The sequence below is a fragment of the Odocoileus virginianus genome, chromosome 26 (assembly GCF_023699985.2).
Source record: "Odocoileus virginianus isolate 20LAN1187 ecotype Illinois chromosome 26, Ovbor_1.2, whole genome shotgun sequence".
NCBI lineage: Eukaryota > Metazoa > Chordata > Mammalia > Artiodactyla > Cervidae > Odocoileus > Odocoileus virginianus.
The window spans coordinates 18,955,837-18,973,861 of NC_069699.1; the positions used below are offsets into that span (position 1 = coordinate 18,955,837).

The 18,025-nt window shown below is 43.8% G+C and overlaps 1 protein-coding gene across 1 annotated transcript in view; it reads right to left on the reverse strand.

Annotated features, from left to right (window-relative positions):
* The window catches only part of ARL8B (ARF like GTPase 8B), a 56,555-nt gene extending 51,123 nt beyond the window's left edge, over positions 1-5,432 (reverse strand). Inside the window, exon 1 of the mRNA XM_020914843.2 lies at positions 5,129-5,432. Within this exon, the coding sequence (XP_020770502.1) occupies positions 5,129-5,251 (123 nt within the window). The 5' untranslated portion in view covers positions 5,252-5,432. The remainder of the gene's footprint in view (positions 1-5,128) is intronic.
* Between the last annotated feature and the right edge of the window lie 12,593 nt (positions 5,433-18,025).

Sequence of the window (18,025 nt, forward strand, 5' to 3'; positions counted from 1 at the left end):
CGATAGTTTGATAATTAGAAAAAAATCTTCTAAAAATAGTAAGCAGCTATTTTTTTATAGTACAATGAATTTTGTATCCATGTTCAGTGACATTCTTTATCTTAAAAGAAACTTAACATTTGAGAAACTTAGTAAGTGCTTTAAGTTGTGAAATATCCTCTAAGGTAGTAATTTTAAATGCCTTAATGCACTCTTAACAGCTTCTTAACAAGAACATTTTGCTCTGGGATTCTAAGCCTGTACTGGAAAAAATAATGAGTGAGAGGAAGAGGATAAACAAGTTTGAAGAAACGGTCCTTAGCAAGTTGCTTCCTGTTCAACAATTCCGAATCTCTATCTGAAGGCAACCCGGAAGGCCAGCTCCTATAGTCATGGTTCAAATTTGCTAAACTTTACAGGTGAATATAAAAACTATTTTTGGCATTTTTACCCCAGAGCAATTCAATAAGAAACACCCTGATCACAGAATTATTTCTCCTTTTCGAAGACATTAAACATAGGTCAGCTTCTCTGGTCGCTGAGTGGTAAAAAATCTGCTTGCGAATGTAGAAGATGCAGATTTGATTTCCGAGTCGGGAAGATCCTCTGGAGAAGGAAATGGCAAACCTCTCCAGCATTCTTGTCTGGAAAATCTCATGGACAGAGGAGCCTGGCAGGCTACAGTTCATGGAGCTGCAAAGGGTCTGACAGGACTTGGCAACTAAACATTAACAACAAACATAGTTCAATAACCCAACGACGCCTGTCTGCCAGTTATTTAAATGTCCAACATAATAATATTCCACTGTTCCTGTGTGCCTACTAGACCCTAATTCATGGGCAGATCTTCTTTCCCCTAATTCATGTCTTCAAATACACACACACACACACAGTCTATGTGTGTGTGCGTGCATGTGTAGTCCTCAGATGGTAGTCAATACGCTTAAGATGCTGGATTTAAAATGCTATTCATATTCATAAGCGGAGTATGCTTATATTCAGAACAGATATTTAAGGAACTAAGATCTCCCAATTCACAGCTCTATGATTCTAATCTCAGGTAGATCTACTGAGGGAGGTAAGGAGAAAATGCACTGGCCCTGGGTTCTAATTTTATCTCTGCTACTAATTAGCCTTAGGAATTTCACTTAACCTTTCTGGATTTCTTGGCTACATCTATAAAATGACGATAAAAGGAGACCACTTAATTTTTTTTAACAAACTTAAAAAAATTATTCTAGGTCCAAATTTCTACAATCTTTCCAAGTATCTCCTTTTCATAATTCTCAGGAGTAATAAACTTTTCCTTTGATTAACCTCTGAGCTATCAACACTTCACAAAAATGTAGAGAAATTTTTATAATACTACTACTTTCAAAACTACACAATGTCTATAAAACTTTTGGTAAATCCTATCAAACATTTCTTCGTAACTATCCTACAACCCATGTAAGAGTCTCAGTTAAGAGTAAAGGTTACTCAACATAAATTACGCATACAAGACACATGATTTATTATGCAATAACTGCCATAATACTTAGCAATGGGCAGTATTTCATTTTCTAGCATTAATCATAAAATTAAAGACTTGGAGGTGTTTTTTTAAAGGTTCAAAACAAAGAGAACACGGTATATATTAATCTCTACATAAAATCACATTACATGAAGTATCACTTGGGGTTTGAAACCATAAGAATATGAATTTGAGGACTAAGACTCTCTGTAAGCAAACTGCCTCATTTCAAAGTAGACCAAATCCTACATGTAAGTAATTCAGCTTCACAAACCTCTACAGTAAGTTAAATAACATCTCTCAGTTTTCTTAACTTTTAAGGCAGTAAATATAGCCACATTTTAATGTGATGTTCACAAAAAGTTGATTTTTACCTAAGAAAACCAGTTTCACCTGAAGCTTTTCATATCTGGAAAATTACTTTGAATTTGAGAAATAAATGGTCATCTTTCTAAAGTGACACATAGTGTTAAATACATCAGAATCTCTGAATCTATAAATCAAACATTTTATATAAAGAATAATGCAGTTGATTTTTTAAAAATAAAGCTAAATTTACTATTTTAGACATAGTGTTTCTATCTAAAACTCTGTAAATTCACTATAGATTACTAACTTTTTCCTAACCCTTGATATATAAGAACCACAGATTAGGTTAAAGCCCGTGGTTTATAAAAAAGGCATAAAATTTACTGAGGTCTCTTTTTTCCAGGCTTCCCTGGTGGCTCAGCAGTAAGGAATCCACTTGCAAACACAAGAGACGTGAGTTTAATCCCTGGGTCAGGAAGATCCCCTGGAGAAGGAGATGGCAATCCACTCCAGTATTCTTGCCTGGGAAACCCCATTGACAGAGGAGCCTGGTGGGCGTCCATGGGGTTTCAAAAAAGTCAGACAGGACTTAGTAACTGACAACTTTTTTCCAGCATCTTAAAGGCCACAGGCAATCACAGTCACGATTTTTTTCTTAAGAGAGTCTAGTCCTACATTATGGTCTCTCCTCAGATGGTAAAGAATCAGTCTGCAATGTGGAGACCAGGGCTCGGTCCCTGGGTTGGGAAGATCCCCTGGAGAAGGGAATGGCTACCACTCCAGTATTCTTGCCTGGAGAATTCCATGGAAAGAGGAACCTGGCAGGCTACAGCCCATGGGATCACAAAGAATCAGACACAACTGAGTGACTAACACTGCATCTGCAACCCACATTACATCATTCAGAAAGAAGAGTCTAGGTGATTCCCGGGCAGTCCAGTGGTTAGGATGCAGAGCTCTCACTGCCAAGGGTCAGGGTTCAATCCCTGGTCAGGGACCAAAGATCCTCCAAGCTGCACAGCTTGCCCAAAACGAAACAAAAATAAGAGTCTTAACCGTTAAAAAAATAGTTCACTTTGAGTTCAACAGCTTTCCAGATGTTAACAGATGGGGGGAGAGGGAGGACATGCTGCAATTACTTGTCATGATCTATGAATCCACTACAGCAGTCCACATTTGAATACCTACACAAATGCAAAGGAATGCCCCCGCTAATTCCCTTCTAAATATTTTTCAGAATACTGTTTCTGCATTAAATGACTGTACCCACTACAAATAATACAGCACTTACCATTTATCTAGCCCCTTCTATGGGCAGGCATGATGCTAATCACTTAACATCTGTCATTTCATGCACTCACAGCAACTCTGTAAGAAACCTATTATTAACTCCTCTTAATAGACAGGAAAGCAAGGACTGAAAGAGGATACAAGGCTGCTAAGTGGCAGAGCCAGATTGCAAATCCAGGGTTGTTTAGACTTCAAAGTTCATGCTTATTATGTCAAGCTAAACCGTCTACTAAAAACACAAGCATGAAAATCGAGTTTATGGTTTCAGAAGTTCCTCGAGATTTATTAAAATCTTTCTAGGTTTCCCAACCATAACTACTTCCTGTAACAAATACAAATACTACAAATTGATTGTAGTAATAAACCTACAAAACACTGTAATTAAGTCTTCTCAAAAAGAGAGGATTTAGGAAGAGACACCAATTCTTATCCCAAAACAGTATCAGAAAATTTACAGTTAAATGAGCTCAGCTTGTCTTTTCCACATCATATAAGACTTCAAATATGTGTATTTAGCCAAAGCCTGAAGTTTTTTCTTACTAATTTTAGTGGTATTAGATATCCATTCCACTCTTATAGTCCTGTTGAAAAGACGCAAGCCTCCGGCCCAATAACATTACAAGAGCCCAACAAGTAGGCAAGTTTTCCTTATGCTTATATGCAATATTCCTCAAAGGAAGTTTGATGTCTGCCCATCTCTACTTCTCCTTCCTGTTGCTCTATCACTGCAAGGACTAAGAGTCACAAGTTACACAAGTTGTGTTCTCCAACAAGACAGGCGTGCTTGAATCATTCCAGTAACCAAACCAGTCGGACAGCTGGTCGCCTATAAAATAAGGATTTCACCCATCATCTAAACGGTGGAGAAACTGCTGCCATCTCTCTTTGGAGTAGCTCAAAAGTTCATCCCTGACAAGCTCAAGTCCCTATCAGCTAAGACTGAGTCACAGCAACTCCTGGGCTCTAAATGAAGACTGACGAGAATCGTTCACTCTTATTCCTTCCCCTGCCAACCAAACGAGCAAAATTTAATTATCCTCCTTCCCTCAATCACCGATGAATAAACACCACATTGTATATAGGTTCCCAGGGCAATTTCTTTCCCTCCCAGATACTCATTCCCTGGGCGTGGAATGAGCTATGTTTCTACCCAGACGCTTCCTTTCTCTTTATGTTAAGAAAAACCATTACAGAAGACCAACACCTCTTTTCCAACTTTATGCTGACTGCAAATCTTATCCCCTAGACGACGACAATTAGCTCTAGAAATAGAGACCCCACCCACTCACCTTCTTCACTTAATAAAAGCTGTGCACTTGTAAGTCAACTATACTTCGAATAAACAAACTAATTAAAAAAATAAAAGTAATGCACTATTATGGGCTGGCTGGAAATGCCTGTCTTTAGCTTTACCGGCGAACGCAACACAATCCACTGGGGCCTTCGGGGGACGGACGGGCGAAAAAGCCAATTAACTGCCCCAAGACAAGCTGCCCCAAGAATTCAGGGATGAACCCACACTGGTCCCCTGCTTTCCTCACAATGGTGCTCTCCGTCCCGAGTGGCTAGTTGAGACAATCTCAATTATTTTAGGCTTTCTCATGGGACACACGAACTCGCCAAATCCCGCCCTTCGGGAAAGTGACAAGCTGGTTAACCCCTCCGCGGCCCGCAAAGATCAAACCCGAAGGAAATCCCAGTCCCCCCAAGGGCCTTAAAAATGTGACAAGTCCAATTACATCCCTTCCAAACCCCGGCCGCGACGAGGACACGGTGCTTGGAAGAAGACGACTAAATGGGAATAACTCTTCAACTGCAGACCTCACCGATACACTTGAGCCACCAACACGCGAGAAAGTCCAGGTCCTGACGCTCGGAGAGGCGACCAGCACAGCTGCCCCCCCGACACGCACACTCCCAAGAGCCCCGCCGCGCTGAGGGGACCTCCCCCACCACCACCGGCCCGGCCTTCGAGCAGACGCCGGGCCGGACTCGCGGGCTGCGGCGCCCAGGGAGGGCAAGCGGGAGGGCGCTCACCGCGATGACATTGACGAAGGTGGTCTTGCCCGAGTACTGCAGCCCCACGAGCGTCAGCTCCATCTCCTCCTTCCAGAAGAGAGAGCGGAACCAGTCCAGCAGGCGGGAGATGAGCGCCAGCATGATGGCGGCCGGGAAGGAGAACAGACGGACGGGCGAGCGGGCGGGCAGCGGCGGCGGCGGCGGCGGCGACCTCCACACGAGCGGGCCTCGGCCCGGACCCCCCCCAACGGCTCCTCGGGGCCCCGGCGCGACACAGGCGGACACTGGCGGGCGGCGGCGGCCGGAGCCAGGAAGCCGAGCGGGTCATATGACTCGCCCTACCCCCCACGCTCGTCCCCGCGCCGCCGCCGGCGCCCACGGCAAGAGCGGCAGGGCCCGTCGGGCCAGGCGCGCCCGCCGCCTGCAGCGCCACCTGGTGGAGCCTCTGCGCAGCACCGTGCACCAGCGTGCCGCCCTTGGGCTTCTTTCCTGCTCTGCTCCTTGGCTCATTCCTGTTGATTCATTCATCATTCATTTTCTCTACAATTGTTTACTGACTGTCGGCTCTGTGCAGAAAGACTTCAAAACTCTGGAGGTTTCATCATGAAAATCCCTGTCCTATGTAACAAAAGATGGAAGCCACACGTGTTTATCAGTAGGGAAGTGATTAAACTCTTATCACATTCCTAAAACCGAATACTGTTTTTTAAAAAATGAGAAAGTTTTCTGTAAACTGATATGGAATGATGTCTAGGAAGTATTTTCAAGGTAAATAAACCAATGCATAATTTATGCATTAAATTATGTTTTTGGTATAATATGGGAAAACAAGAATACATATGTACGTATATACAAACATATTATAGTTGCATAAAGAAATACTGGAAGACTAATAAAAACAGTTTTCTACTGAGGTGAGGTAAACTCGATGGTCAAAGGCAGAAATGGGGATGAGACTTCTCTGAATATCTTTTTATATCATTTTCACTTAAGCCATGTAAATAAGTTGCCTGTTCAAAAGTTTAATTGAATTAAAAGGTACATTAAAATGTCTGCAAGGTTTTCAGATTTTAGAAAACCCTCCCCCTGAGGAGCTTACCTTCCACGAAGGGAGAAACAGGGAGTGGCCCCTGTTCTAGTCAGACTACACCTCTCAGAGGAGGTGGCCCTGCATGTGAAGACCTGGAGGGCAGAGGAGAGCCAGGCACTCATCCAGAGGAAGCACATTCCAGACCGAAGGAACAGCAAAGAAGGGGAAAGGTGTTTGGAATGCTCTAGGAAGTGTCAGTATGGTCAGCTCAGATTAATAAAACAGGGAGTGGGAAGTGATATGGATGGAGGCAGAGGCTGGGATCAGAAGGAGGAAGGCATGGTGGCTCTAGTTCAATCTCAGTGTGATACGGAACGAGGAAGGTGAACCAATTTATATTTTTTAAAGTTTGCTCTGGCAGCTCCCTGCAACAATGATGGTAGGAAGGTGTTATGGATTGAATTGTGTCCCCGCAAAAGATATGTTGGAGTCCTGACCTTTCAGTACTTCAGAATGTGATCTTCTTTGCAAACAGGGACCAAAGCAGATATAATCAGTTAAGATGGTCTTAGCAGACTACACTAGGGCCTTAATCCAAAATGACTGGTGTCCTTATAAGAAGAGGAGAAGATACACGGGCATAGAAGGGTAGAAAACCACAGACAACAGAGGCCGAGACTGAAGTGTTGCAGCTGCGAGCCAGGGACCACGAAGAAATGGCCAACAAACCGCCACTTTTCCATTTAATAGAAGAGTCACTTCTTACTTCCTGATTCTAGTTTCACGTTAAAAGAAAAAAAAAACTTCATGTCGGGACTTCCCTGGTGGTCCCATGGTTAGGACTTGGCATTTCCACTGCTGCGACCCAGGTTCAGTCCCTGGTGGGGAACTGAGATCCCGCAAGCTGTGCAGTGGGAGCAAAAACAAAAGAAAACCAAAAAAAAAAAAAAAAACTAAAACTTTATAAATTATATTTTGTCATAAAAGCACAGTATGATGGTTGTACAACAGTGAACAAATACAGAGGTATAACAAGAAAAAGGTAATCTGTCTCTGGGCATCCTCACTTCCTCGTTTCTGATGTAACCCATTTGAAGAATTTACTTTTTCATTGATCAAATAAACATTTATGGGCTCCCTTGGTGGCTCAGGCAGTAAAGAATCCGCCTGCAATGCTGAAGACCCAGATTCGATCCCTGTGTTGGGAAGATCCCTTGGAGGAGGGCATGGCAACCCACTCCAGTAGTCTGGCCTGGAGGATCCCATGGACAGAGGAGACTGGCAGGCTGCAGTCCATGGGGTCGCAAAGAGTTGGACACGACTGAGTGACTAAGCACCCAGCACCAGCAAACATTTATACACATATATGGGGTAGAGAATTTTCTCTGAAGCACAAAAATGGGAACACAAAAATGTTGTAGGTATTATTCTGAGCTTCCTTTGTTCACCTACAGTTAAATACATTTCATGAAAAATAAAACCATAAATAGTCAAATATTCAAAACATCATTTCCTAATTATTTTAATGCAGTTTACTATTAGCTATAATTCTTGAAGCTATGTACATGTATCCACAGAATGGAAATACCATATAATGGAGAATATTTCTTTTCAAAACTCTGGGTTCATTGATGTCTCATTGGAGATTAACCACTGGGGATATTTGCACCACTGAAATTGGCAAACACTACAAATTAGTCTCCTCCCTCCCCCAGTGAGCCAGTTATTAGACATTTATTGGTATACCACTGATGTAAAAACATAATTTATAGCATTAAAATGAGAATGAAATAAAATAATTGCAGATTAGATTAAGTAAGGTAATGAAAGGCAAGATGATATACTTACCATATATAGCATTTATAGTATAGAAGGAACCTTGTGATACGACCTCATCCACCTATCAGCAGTGTGAACTGTGCAAGTTGCTTAACCTCTCTGTGCCTCTATTCACTGTAAAGTGAGATCATTGTTACCAGCCTCCAAGGGTTATGTGAGGAGCAAATGAATGAGTCCATATGAAGCTCTTAATATAGTGCCTGGCACAACATTCACATTCACTAAATGCTAGTTATTATTCCTGGGACATAGCGACTCTGGACATCTAGTTAACAATATAGGGACTCATTTTCTCATCTGAAAAATAAGGGGCAAAGATACCACCCTTATCTGATATTTTAACCAGTATCATGTACAAAGTCCAATGTGTGTACTCTTAGAATTAAGTTTTTAAAATGGGAATGCCAGATCATGTGCTCAGATACATTCCCAGGTCACATGTAAAGGTCAGGTATCCCAGTGTCCTGAGAATGTGGATGAAGAGAACTAGGCAAGTCAGAATGACCCATGCGCTTGCTATATGACTATTGTATAAGAAAACGAAAATTCTATGGCATCAGAGCTAGAGGCATCCTTGAAGACCACTCTAGTTTTAGCTATCAGAAAAAGAATTTGAAAAAGAAGATACATGTATATGTACAAGTAAATCACTTTGCTGTATCCCTGAAACTAACACAACATCATTAATCCACTCTACTCCGATATATAATAAAAAGTTAAAAATAAAAACAGAATGAATCGTTCTTGCCAGGTGGGTGAGAAATTGATTCTTTGGCCACTGAACAAAGCTTGCACTGTGTCAATCTCAAAAATAAATAACCAAGAAGAAAAGAAAAAGGCAAAAAAGAAAAGAAAAGAAAAATGAGACACAGAGGAGGAAATATCAGAGCTAGGGACATGATTTTAAGTTGCAATCGCCCTAAGAACAAGGAGCATTTTGATCTAAACCAATAAAGTCATTCTGAGAAAATGAGTGGTTAGTGTCTCATCTCTTAGCTGTTTTGTCAGCCTCACATTTGTCTAATAGGATAATGGTTTTGGACAAAGAAGAAGATGGGTGTGACACATTCCATATGTCCCCACTGGCCTGACTATCAGCCTCACAGCATCTTAAAATGACAACACCTGAGCCTTCTCCGCAGGACATGGCTGCATCTTGGCCCAGTCAGTCAAGGAGCCAGAATCTTTTCTTAGCCGTGGATGTCAGCCCAGGTTATGGAGAGAGTCCTTCGAAATTGACAAGGGGAAGAATGTCAGCTTTGTCTTTTAAAAGGAGGGTAGGCCTTAGGAACAGGAAGCAAGAACCAGTTAGGAGTTCTATTTATTTATTTTTATTTATTTGGCTGCATCAGGTCTTAGATGGATCACGCAGGATCTTTCATTGCAACATATGGACTCTCTAGTTGTGGCACATGGGCCAAGCAATTGTGGCCCAAGGGCTTAGTTGCTTCCTAGCATGTGGCATCTTAGTTCCCCCACTGGGGTCTGAATTGGCATGTCCTGCATTGGCAGGCAGATTCTTAACCACTGAACCACCAGGGAAGTCCCAGGGAGTTCTCTTTAGAAGGAACACTCTTCATTATTCTAAAACTGAGCTAGTCAACCCCACTGTAAGAAAAGTCAATCATTAGAGAATTTCCAGGTTACTCAACACAGCCTGGGTGATGAAAAGAGCATTCTGATGAGAGGAAAAAGCCTTAAATAAAATGTTCTTCTTCTGGCTAAAACTAAATGGTGACCTTGGGCAAGTCATGTCCCCTCTCTGGGCTTTAGTTTCCACTGTCTATGAAAGGTACAAAGCGAGGTAAGGAAATGAAATAAAATGCAACAAAGTAGGAAAAATAGAAAAATAAAAGAATATAGGTACAAGATAGAAGCATTCGGTTCAGTTCAGTTCAGTCACTCAGTCGTGTCCGACTCTTTGCGACCCCATGAATCGCAGCACGCCAGGCCTTCCTGTTTCAAATGGATCTCTCCTTCATCCAGGTCATCACTGCTTTTTGGTGGAGTTGATTACTGATCATTGTTATGGTTTCAGGGATAAAAGTCTAACCAGATAAGAAAGGGGAGGGATCCTGGAGAAAGAGAACCAGCAAGGCTTTCTTGATGTTCAGTTCAGTTCAGTCGCTCAGTCATGTCCGACACTTTCAACCCCATGGACTGCAGCATGCCAGGCTTCCCTGTCCATTACCAACTCCTGGTGCTTGCTCAAACTCATGTCCATCATGTCAGTGATGCCATCGCATCCTCTGTCATCCCCTTCTTCTCCTGCCTTCAATCTTTCCCAGCATCAGGGTCTTTGCCAATGAGTCAGTTCTTCGAATCAGGTGGCCAAAGTACTGATTCAGCTTCAGCATCAGTCCTTCCAATGAATATTCAGGACTGAATTCCTATAGGATTGACTGGTTTGATCTCCTTGCTGTCCATGGGACTCTCAAGAGTCTTCTCCAACACCACAGTTCAAAAGCATCAATTCTTCACCACTCAGCTTTCTTTATGGTCCAGCTCTCACATCCATACATGACTACTGGAAAAACCATAACTTTGACTAGACAGACTTTGTGAGCAAAGTAATGTCTCTGCTTTTTAATATGCTGTCTAGGTTGGTCATAACTTTTCTTCCAAGGAGCAAGTGTCTTTTAATTTTATGGCTGCAGTCACCATCTGCAGTGATTTTGCCGCCCCCCAAAATAAAGTCTTTGCAGTTTCCATTGTTTCCCCATCTATTTGTCATGAAGTGATGGGACCCTATACCATGATCTTCATTTTTGAATGCTGAGCTTTAAACTAGCTTTATCACTCTCCTCTTTCACTTTTGTCAAGAGGCTCTTTAGTTCCTCTTCACTTTCTGCCATAAGGGTGGTGTCATCTGCATATCTGAGGTTAGTGATATTTCTCCCGGCAATCTTGATTCAAACTTGTGCTTCATCCAGCCCGGCATTTCACATGATGTACACTTCCTGTAAGTTAAATAAGCAGGGTGGCAATACGCAGCCTTGATGTACTCCTTTCCCAATTTTGAACCAGTCTATTTTCTTTCTTGTGGCAAGAGAAGCCATTCTTTGGCCTAAGTCATTCTGTGATCTAAGCCTGGCCACAATGTTTGTTTCGGAGCAAGTCTCAGTAATTAATGATCTTAAGGAAACAAGGGAAGGCAGGAACAAGGGAAAAGCAGTCAAGAAACAATAGTTCAGGGACAAAACAGAGTCCAGTTCCTCTTCAAGAGCTATGCATGACAATCTGACACAAATCTCTGAGTTCTGCAGGAATTAATATCCCCACAAGCTGAGACCCTAGACTGGTGGGAACCTAAGGAATGATGATGTTGATCTTTTCTGACTCCTGAGAATTTAATCAACCGAAACGTGGACCCTGACAACCTTTGCCCCAATTCTAGGCGGAATTCTCTGCTCAAGCCCTTTAATGAATATGCACACCCTGTCCAAGCCCCTTCATGAATATGCATGTACTCAACTGAAGTTTTGCTGTTCCAGGAGGCACTGCTTTGGGAAAGATCCCGGTGTTCTAACTTGCTGCAAGTAATAAGACCTCTTTTCTCTGGCTCTTTGGCTTAGTTGTGTCTTTGGGCTCAACACTCACCAAGAGGCAAACCCAGTTGTAAGGTAAGAAAAGCACACATTCTGGAGTCAAGAGGAGTGGGTTTGCATCCCAGTTTTCTCCCTTCTGACTTTTGGCAAATTACTGCACCTCTCTGAGCCTAAATGGAAAGAATATCTACCTGTCAGTGTTGTTGGACTTCCTCGGTGGCTCAGCAGAAAAGAATCCTCTGCCAATGCAGGAGACAAAATTTCGATCCCTGGGTTGGGAAGATCCCTTGGAGGGGGAAATGGCAACCCACTCCAGCATACTTGCCTGGTGAATTCCACCGGCAGAGGAGCCCAGCAGGCTACAGTTCATGGGGTCGCAAAAGAGCTGGACACAGCTTAGAGACTAAACAACAACTGAGGGTTGTCACAAGAGTCAAATGAAATAATGCAACATTGCCTCTCAGCACAGAGCTCTGCGCACAGGTGCTCCTTAAATGCCACTCTTGATGCTTCTCACGTCTGAGATCCCAGTGCCTAACATGGAAGTTCCCTGTTGTGTGTTCCTGTGACAGGCATGCTACCCAGCAAGTGACCAACACAGTCCCCTCCTAAGGCTTCCCATTCTACAGTCACATGCCCTGGGGGCCCTGTTTGTCTGCAGGGGCATGTTGGAAGCACTTAGGATACATCCTGTGGTTTCAGTGTTGAAGCCAGAGCTTCTCAATCTCAGCACTATGGGCATCTGGGGGCCACAGAATTCCAGCTGTGGCCACCTGTTCTGTGTGCTATAGAATCTCTAAAAGTATCCCTGGCCTCCATCTCCTAGGCACTGGTAGCACAACTTTACCCCAGATAGGACAATCAGAAATAGCTCCAGACATTCCTTAGGGACAAGACTGCCCCCAGCTGAAAAACCGCTGGATTCAACGTTACTTTTTTGTGTTTGTTTTCTCCTAATTCCCACTGTCCTGCCTTTCAAATCCAACCAGGGGCAATGGTATATTGAGAGCCGCGAGCTGCAGAAGTGGCACCCAGGTAGGAGGACTATTTTATCACCAACCTCGCTCAATACTGCAGCACAGAAATACTAACTTGAAAACAGCTTAATTGCTGTTGGTTTGCTATTGGGTTTTTCTTCTCTCCAGACAACTAGCCCCCTTATGGTGACACCCCGCACCCCCTTGCTACTACGCCATTGCTCTCCGCAGTTAGGGTTAGGCTTCTCTCCCTACATCCATTATTTTTACACCATCAAAATAACCTGCACGCACTTCAGGTTCAGTAACGAATATATGGAGTTTTAAGAAAACTGAAAAAACAAATTATTTTAGGCAAAAATTCCCCTGCTGTCTAGTTTGAGCTGCAGATTGGACCTTTGGGAAGGGGACAGAGGATAAGATTGGCTGCTTCTGTTTCCTGACGTTTTCATCTCCCAAGGCTGCTGTAAAGGATAGCAGACTGGGAGTTTAGACAACAGAGATGCTTTGTTTTCCAGTCTGATGGGTAGAAGTCTCAGATCGAGCTGTCGTAGGATTGTTCCTCTGAGAGCTGTAAGGGAGCATGGTCCAGGCCTCTCCCTGCAGGAGAGGTAGATTGCTGGTAGATTCTGGTAGATTGCTGGCACCCCCTGGCGTCGCCTGGCTTGTACAGGCATCACCCCATCTCTGCCTTCATCCTCATATGGCATCTTCCCTGGGTGCATGCCTGACTCTATGTCCAAATTCCCTCCTTTTATAAGGAAACCAGTCACAGAGGGCCACCTTAATAACCTCACCTTAACTTGATTACCTCATTTCCAAATAAGGTTACAGTCTGAGGCATTGGAGGCTAGATCCGCCTAAGGGGCTACCTCCCATCAGCAGGATGAATAAGAAATCTTTCATCCAAATGGGACCTTTGTGAGAGTGAAAGGGGGTGCTGTTAATAATTATGCCAGAACTTCGAAAGTACATCAGAACCACCCTGGTCAACCTGGGGTCTAAGTCACCCTACCCATGAAGCGCAGACCCAGTGGAGGCAGGGAGCCAGGCGTGGGGCCAGAAAGTGCTGACTTGACTGACACGGCCACGGCGGATTCTGGCTTCTCCGGGCGTGGGGGTGCTTCAGGCTGGTGGTGTCCCTCGTGGTACGCTGGAAGTACCTATTTGCAGTTCACTAGATTCAGGCAAATGCACCTCTGTGTTAGTAGCTGCCTTAAGGATTCCGTCCTTTAGAATCAAAGCACTCAGGAGTCTTATCTTTTTTTGCTGAGATCTCCTCACTCCACCAGGAGGTCTCCATGCACAAGACCTAAGGCAGACCCAGCTCGGTCCTCTCCACTGGAGACCCCCATCCGCTCCCCTGGGAACACTCACTGTACTTTGCTTTCACAAACTTTGGGGGTAAGATCACCCCCAGCGTGGTAACATATTTTCCTCTTCAGTCAGAACAGCTAGCCAACCCAGGGACACCTGTTTTAGATTTCCCAGGTGGCCCCTCTAAATGGTTCCTTTAAAGCCCGTTTCCCTCAGTTTTAAGTTACGAGAACTAGCCTCACATGCCCCCTCCCTGGTTGGGAGGAGACTCAACTCATCAACAGCTCTCTCTGAATACTTTTTCCTTCAATTTCCCTCTCTGGGTCCCTTTCCTACCCTTAGAAGGGGTGAAGGGTTCAGCGCCTCCAAGCCATCCCTTTCTGCAGTCCTGCAGGGCGATCTCACACATATCTCATTGATAAGTGACATGAACTTTGTTTTTGGTGTTTCAGCCAAAAGCGGAACCAAACGGTTTCATCGAAACCATCTTTTACCATATTATCATTAGGACTGAGGCCCTCTGTCTGGGAAGGCGGGTTTGGCCTTACTTGGCATCCCCAGTCCCCGGCTTCAGGTCTGACACCTGATGGGTGGTTTAGCACCAAACTCGTGTCTGACTCTTTGTGACCCCATGGACTGTAGCCTGCCAGGCTCCTCTGTCCATGGGATTTTCCGGGCATGAATACTGGAGTGGTTTGCCATTTCCTTCTCCAGGGGATCTTCCCAACCCAGGGATGGAACCGGGGTCTCCGGCAGTGCAGGCAGATTCTCTGCCGATTGAGCTACCAGGCAAGATCCAAGCTTCCCTGAGACCTAGCAGGGGAAACTGTAAATGTTTACCAGTGAATGAAGTAATGGCCAGTTTCCAGTCCTCTCCACATTGGGGTCTCTCTCCTTGACAACGTTTCAGTTCGGTCGTGTTAAACCCCTAAAACAACCTGTGATAATGGAATAGACAGGCGTAGAAAAGGGAGATGTAAATGAACCTCCGCCCAGCTTTGGAAAGGATGCCCTTGGTGTGCGCGCTGGAAGCCGGGCGGCGGAGCGGAGGCGCCCCCACCGCGAGGCTCCCCGCGGTCTCCGAGCCGCGCCGCTGCCTTCGAGCTCCAGCTGGCGGCTGCCGGGCGCACTGCAGGGCTCCTTCTGGCAGCTAGAGACGAACACGGCTCCTAAGCGCCGCGGGATCGTCTGGGATGCTCCGGGAGGGTTTCATCGGCTGTCAAGCCAAGTTCAAAGGCGGCCTGGAAGCTTTCAGGATAGACGCGTTAGTCCAAAACACCCCCGGCGTTGACCAGACTCAGGCAGGTGGCCTGCCCTGCGGATGTACTGGGGGAAGACTGATTCTAGGCAGCCAAGGAAAACTTTGTTAATGACGTGGGGTTCCACATACTGCTCTGCGCCAAAAATATGCTGTGGAACAGAAATACTTGAATAGACCTTTCAGATTTTTTTTAAGAGTTCATTATTATTGTACTGGATGTTTGTGAGGGAAGATAAAAGCGCTTGGGGAAATAAATTTTGACATGAGCGGTACTTTTTATAAAATAATTTATATTATATATAATGTAAATTATATAGGACTTCCCTGGTAGCTCTGTTGATTAAAAAAAATCCGCCTGCAATGCAGGAGACCCCGGTTTCATTCCTGAGTCCGGAAGGTCCCCTGGAGAAGGAATAGGCTACCCACTCCAGTATTCTGGCCTGGAGAATTCCATGGACAGAGGAGCCAGACGGGCTGCAGTCCATGGGATCACAAAGAGTCGGACACAACTGAGCTACTAACACACACACACACACACACACACACACACACACAAGCATAAGTTAGAAGTGGCCTTTGATTGGTCTGTGAACCACCTTCGCCTCCTTGGACCCTCAGGTTCACGCCCTCTCAGCAGCGGTAATCGCTACTGGCAGTTCGGTGAGTTTCACCGACTCAATGGACATGAGTTTGAGTCAACTCCGGGAGCTGGCGATAGGCAGGGAGGCCAGGAGTGCTGCAGTCCATGGGGTCGGAAAGAGGCGGACACGACTGAGCGACTGAACTGAACTGAGTTCTCTTTAGTAATAGTAGTGATAGTAAAAATAATAATGGCAAAAACGGATCGAGGACTCACTTATGTGTCAGGCACTGTGTTAAATGCTTTATGTAGACTGCTTCATTAATCAGGATGACCTTTCTGTGTGACGGATAATGTTACTACACCTGCTTTACAGATGTGAAAACCAAGGCATAGGGAAGGTGGGTAATTTGCATTCAGTTTGGGCAACTTTCTACTGATTTTTCTCATGTGTTTATGAAGATATATAAGTGCATGTGTATGTGTTTATGTACAATTTCTGTTAATGAAATTAAGTATAATATGCTTTTGTGAAATCTGCCTTTTTTCACTAAACACATTAGAGGCACCTTTAAACCAGAAGTAGCCTTATAATTTGGCTACTTTCACAAAAGCAGATTATACTTAAAACCTATAAGTAACCTTGTAATTTGGCTTCATTTCACTGAACAAGATAATCTCTCTAAACCTCAGTTTCCATGGTTTCACCAACATGACTGTTCACTTATGGATGTGAAATACATGCCTGGTACATAGTAAGTACTCAAGAAATTACAACTGTTAATATCCTGATTAGCATTCCTAGTTAATGGTCAGGTGTACCACTATTAGAGAAGAGTGTGTGTGTGTGTGTTTCTTTGTTTTCATTTAATGCAATCATCCTAATGCGGCTAAAATCTAGTGAATTGAAAGGGTTTGCCAGTTCTCTCTGGGTATTTTGCTTTAAGGGCTTGATTTTGTGGGCTCAGTAAGAGGAGGGAATTAATAGATAGCTGCTAATTAATGTTTGAGCTACTTTCTAATGAGGCTTGGAAAAGCAAACAGAAAATGCAAAACAGGTGAAATGCAAAGAAGAAATCTGACAACAGGAGGTCGAGTCCAAAGCCTTTCACCTCAGGGACTTCCTTCGTGGTTCAGTGGCTAAGATTCCATGCTTACAATGCAGAGGGCCCAGGTTTGATCCCTGGTCAGGGAACTATATTCCACATGCCTTAACTAAAAGATCTCATGTGGTGAAACTCAGATCCAGAGAATCCAAGTAATAAAATTAATAAAGTTAAAGAAAAAAAAAAAAACTGTCACCTCATCCCCAAACAGAAACAGACCCATAGACATAGAAAACGAACATATGGTTACCAAAGAGGGAAGGGGAGAGGGATGAATTAGGAGGTTGGGATTCACACACACACAACTGTATATAAAATAGATAACCAACAAAGACCTGTTGTATAGCTTGGGGAACGATACTCAGTATTTTGTGATAAACTATAAGGGAAAAGAATCTGAAAAAGAATATGTGTGTGTGTGTGTGTGTGTGTGTGTGTTGTGTATAAAACTTTGCTGCATACCTGAAACTAACAACATTGTCAATCAACTATACTTTAGTTTAAAAAATAATTTATAATAAATAAAAACTTAAAAGTCTATAAACCTATAGCTGACTCATGTTGATGTTTGACAGAAAACAACGAATCCTGTAAAGCAATTATCCTTCAACTAAAAAATAAATTAATTAAAAAAATAGTCTTGTATCTCATCCATCAATCTCTCTGGACTCTGGAACTCGGTTCCTAAGTCTAGATCTGCCCAGAGCCTGTCACTGAGTGAGCCTTTACTGAGAGCCTCTCTCACAGAGCTGAAGCACAAATCTGGAATAATGAGGACATCCCTATTTTGTTTTTGTTTTTGTCAAGCCTTTAGGGTACCACAGGATTTCCCAGGTGGCCAGGTGGTAAAGACTCCACCTGCCAATGCAGGAGATGCAAGAGAAACGGGTTTGATCACTGTATTGGGAAGATCCCCTGGAGAAGGAAATGACAACCCACTCCAGTATTCTTGCCTGGGAAATCCCATGGACAGAGAAGCCTGGTGGGCTACAGTCCATGGGGTCACAAAGAGTCAGACACGCCTGAGCAGTTGAGCACGCATAGAGAGTGCTACTCTATATAGTAAATTGCAATTGGCCTCAAAAGCAGAGGTTGCAACTCGAAGCCATGGATGTTTAAGTTCTAATAGAGGATTCCACGGTTACAGTGATAGGGATTCTAAATTCTCATGTTTCCATGTAGAAAACAGATTTCTTATCTCCTGCTTATTTCTTCTTACCTTTGCTAAAACAAAACAACAAGCTGAGTATCCTTTGA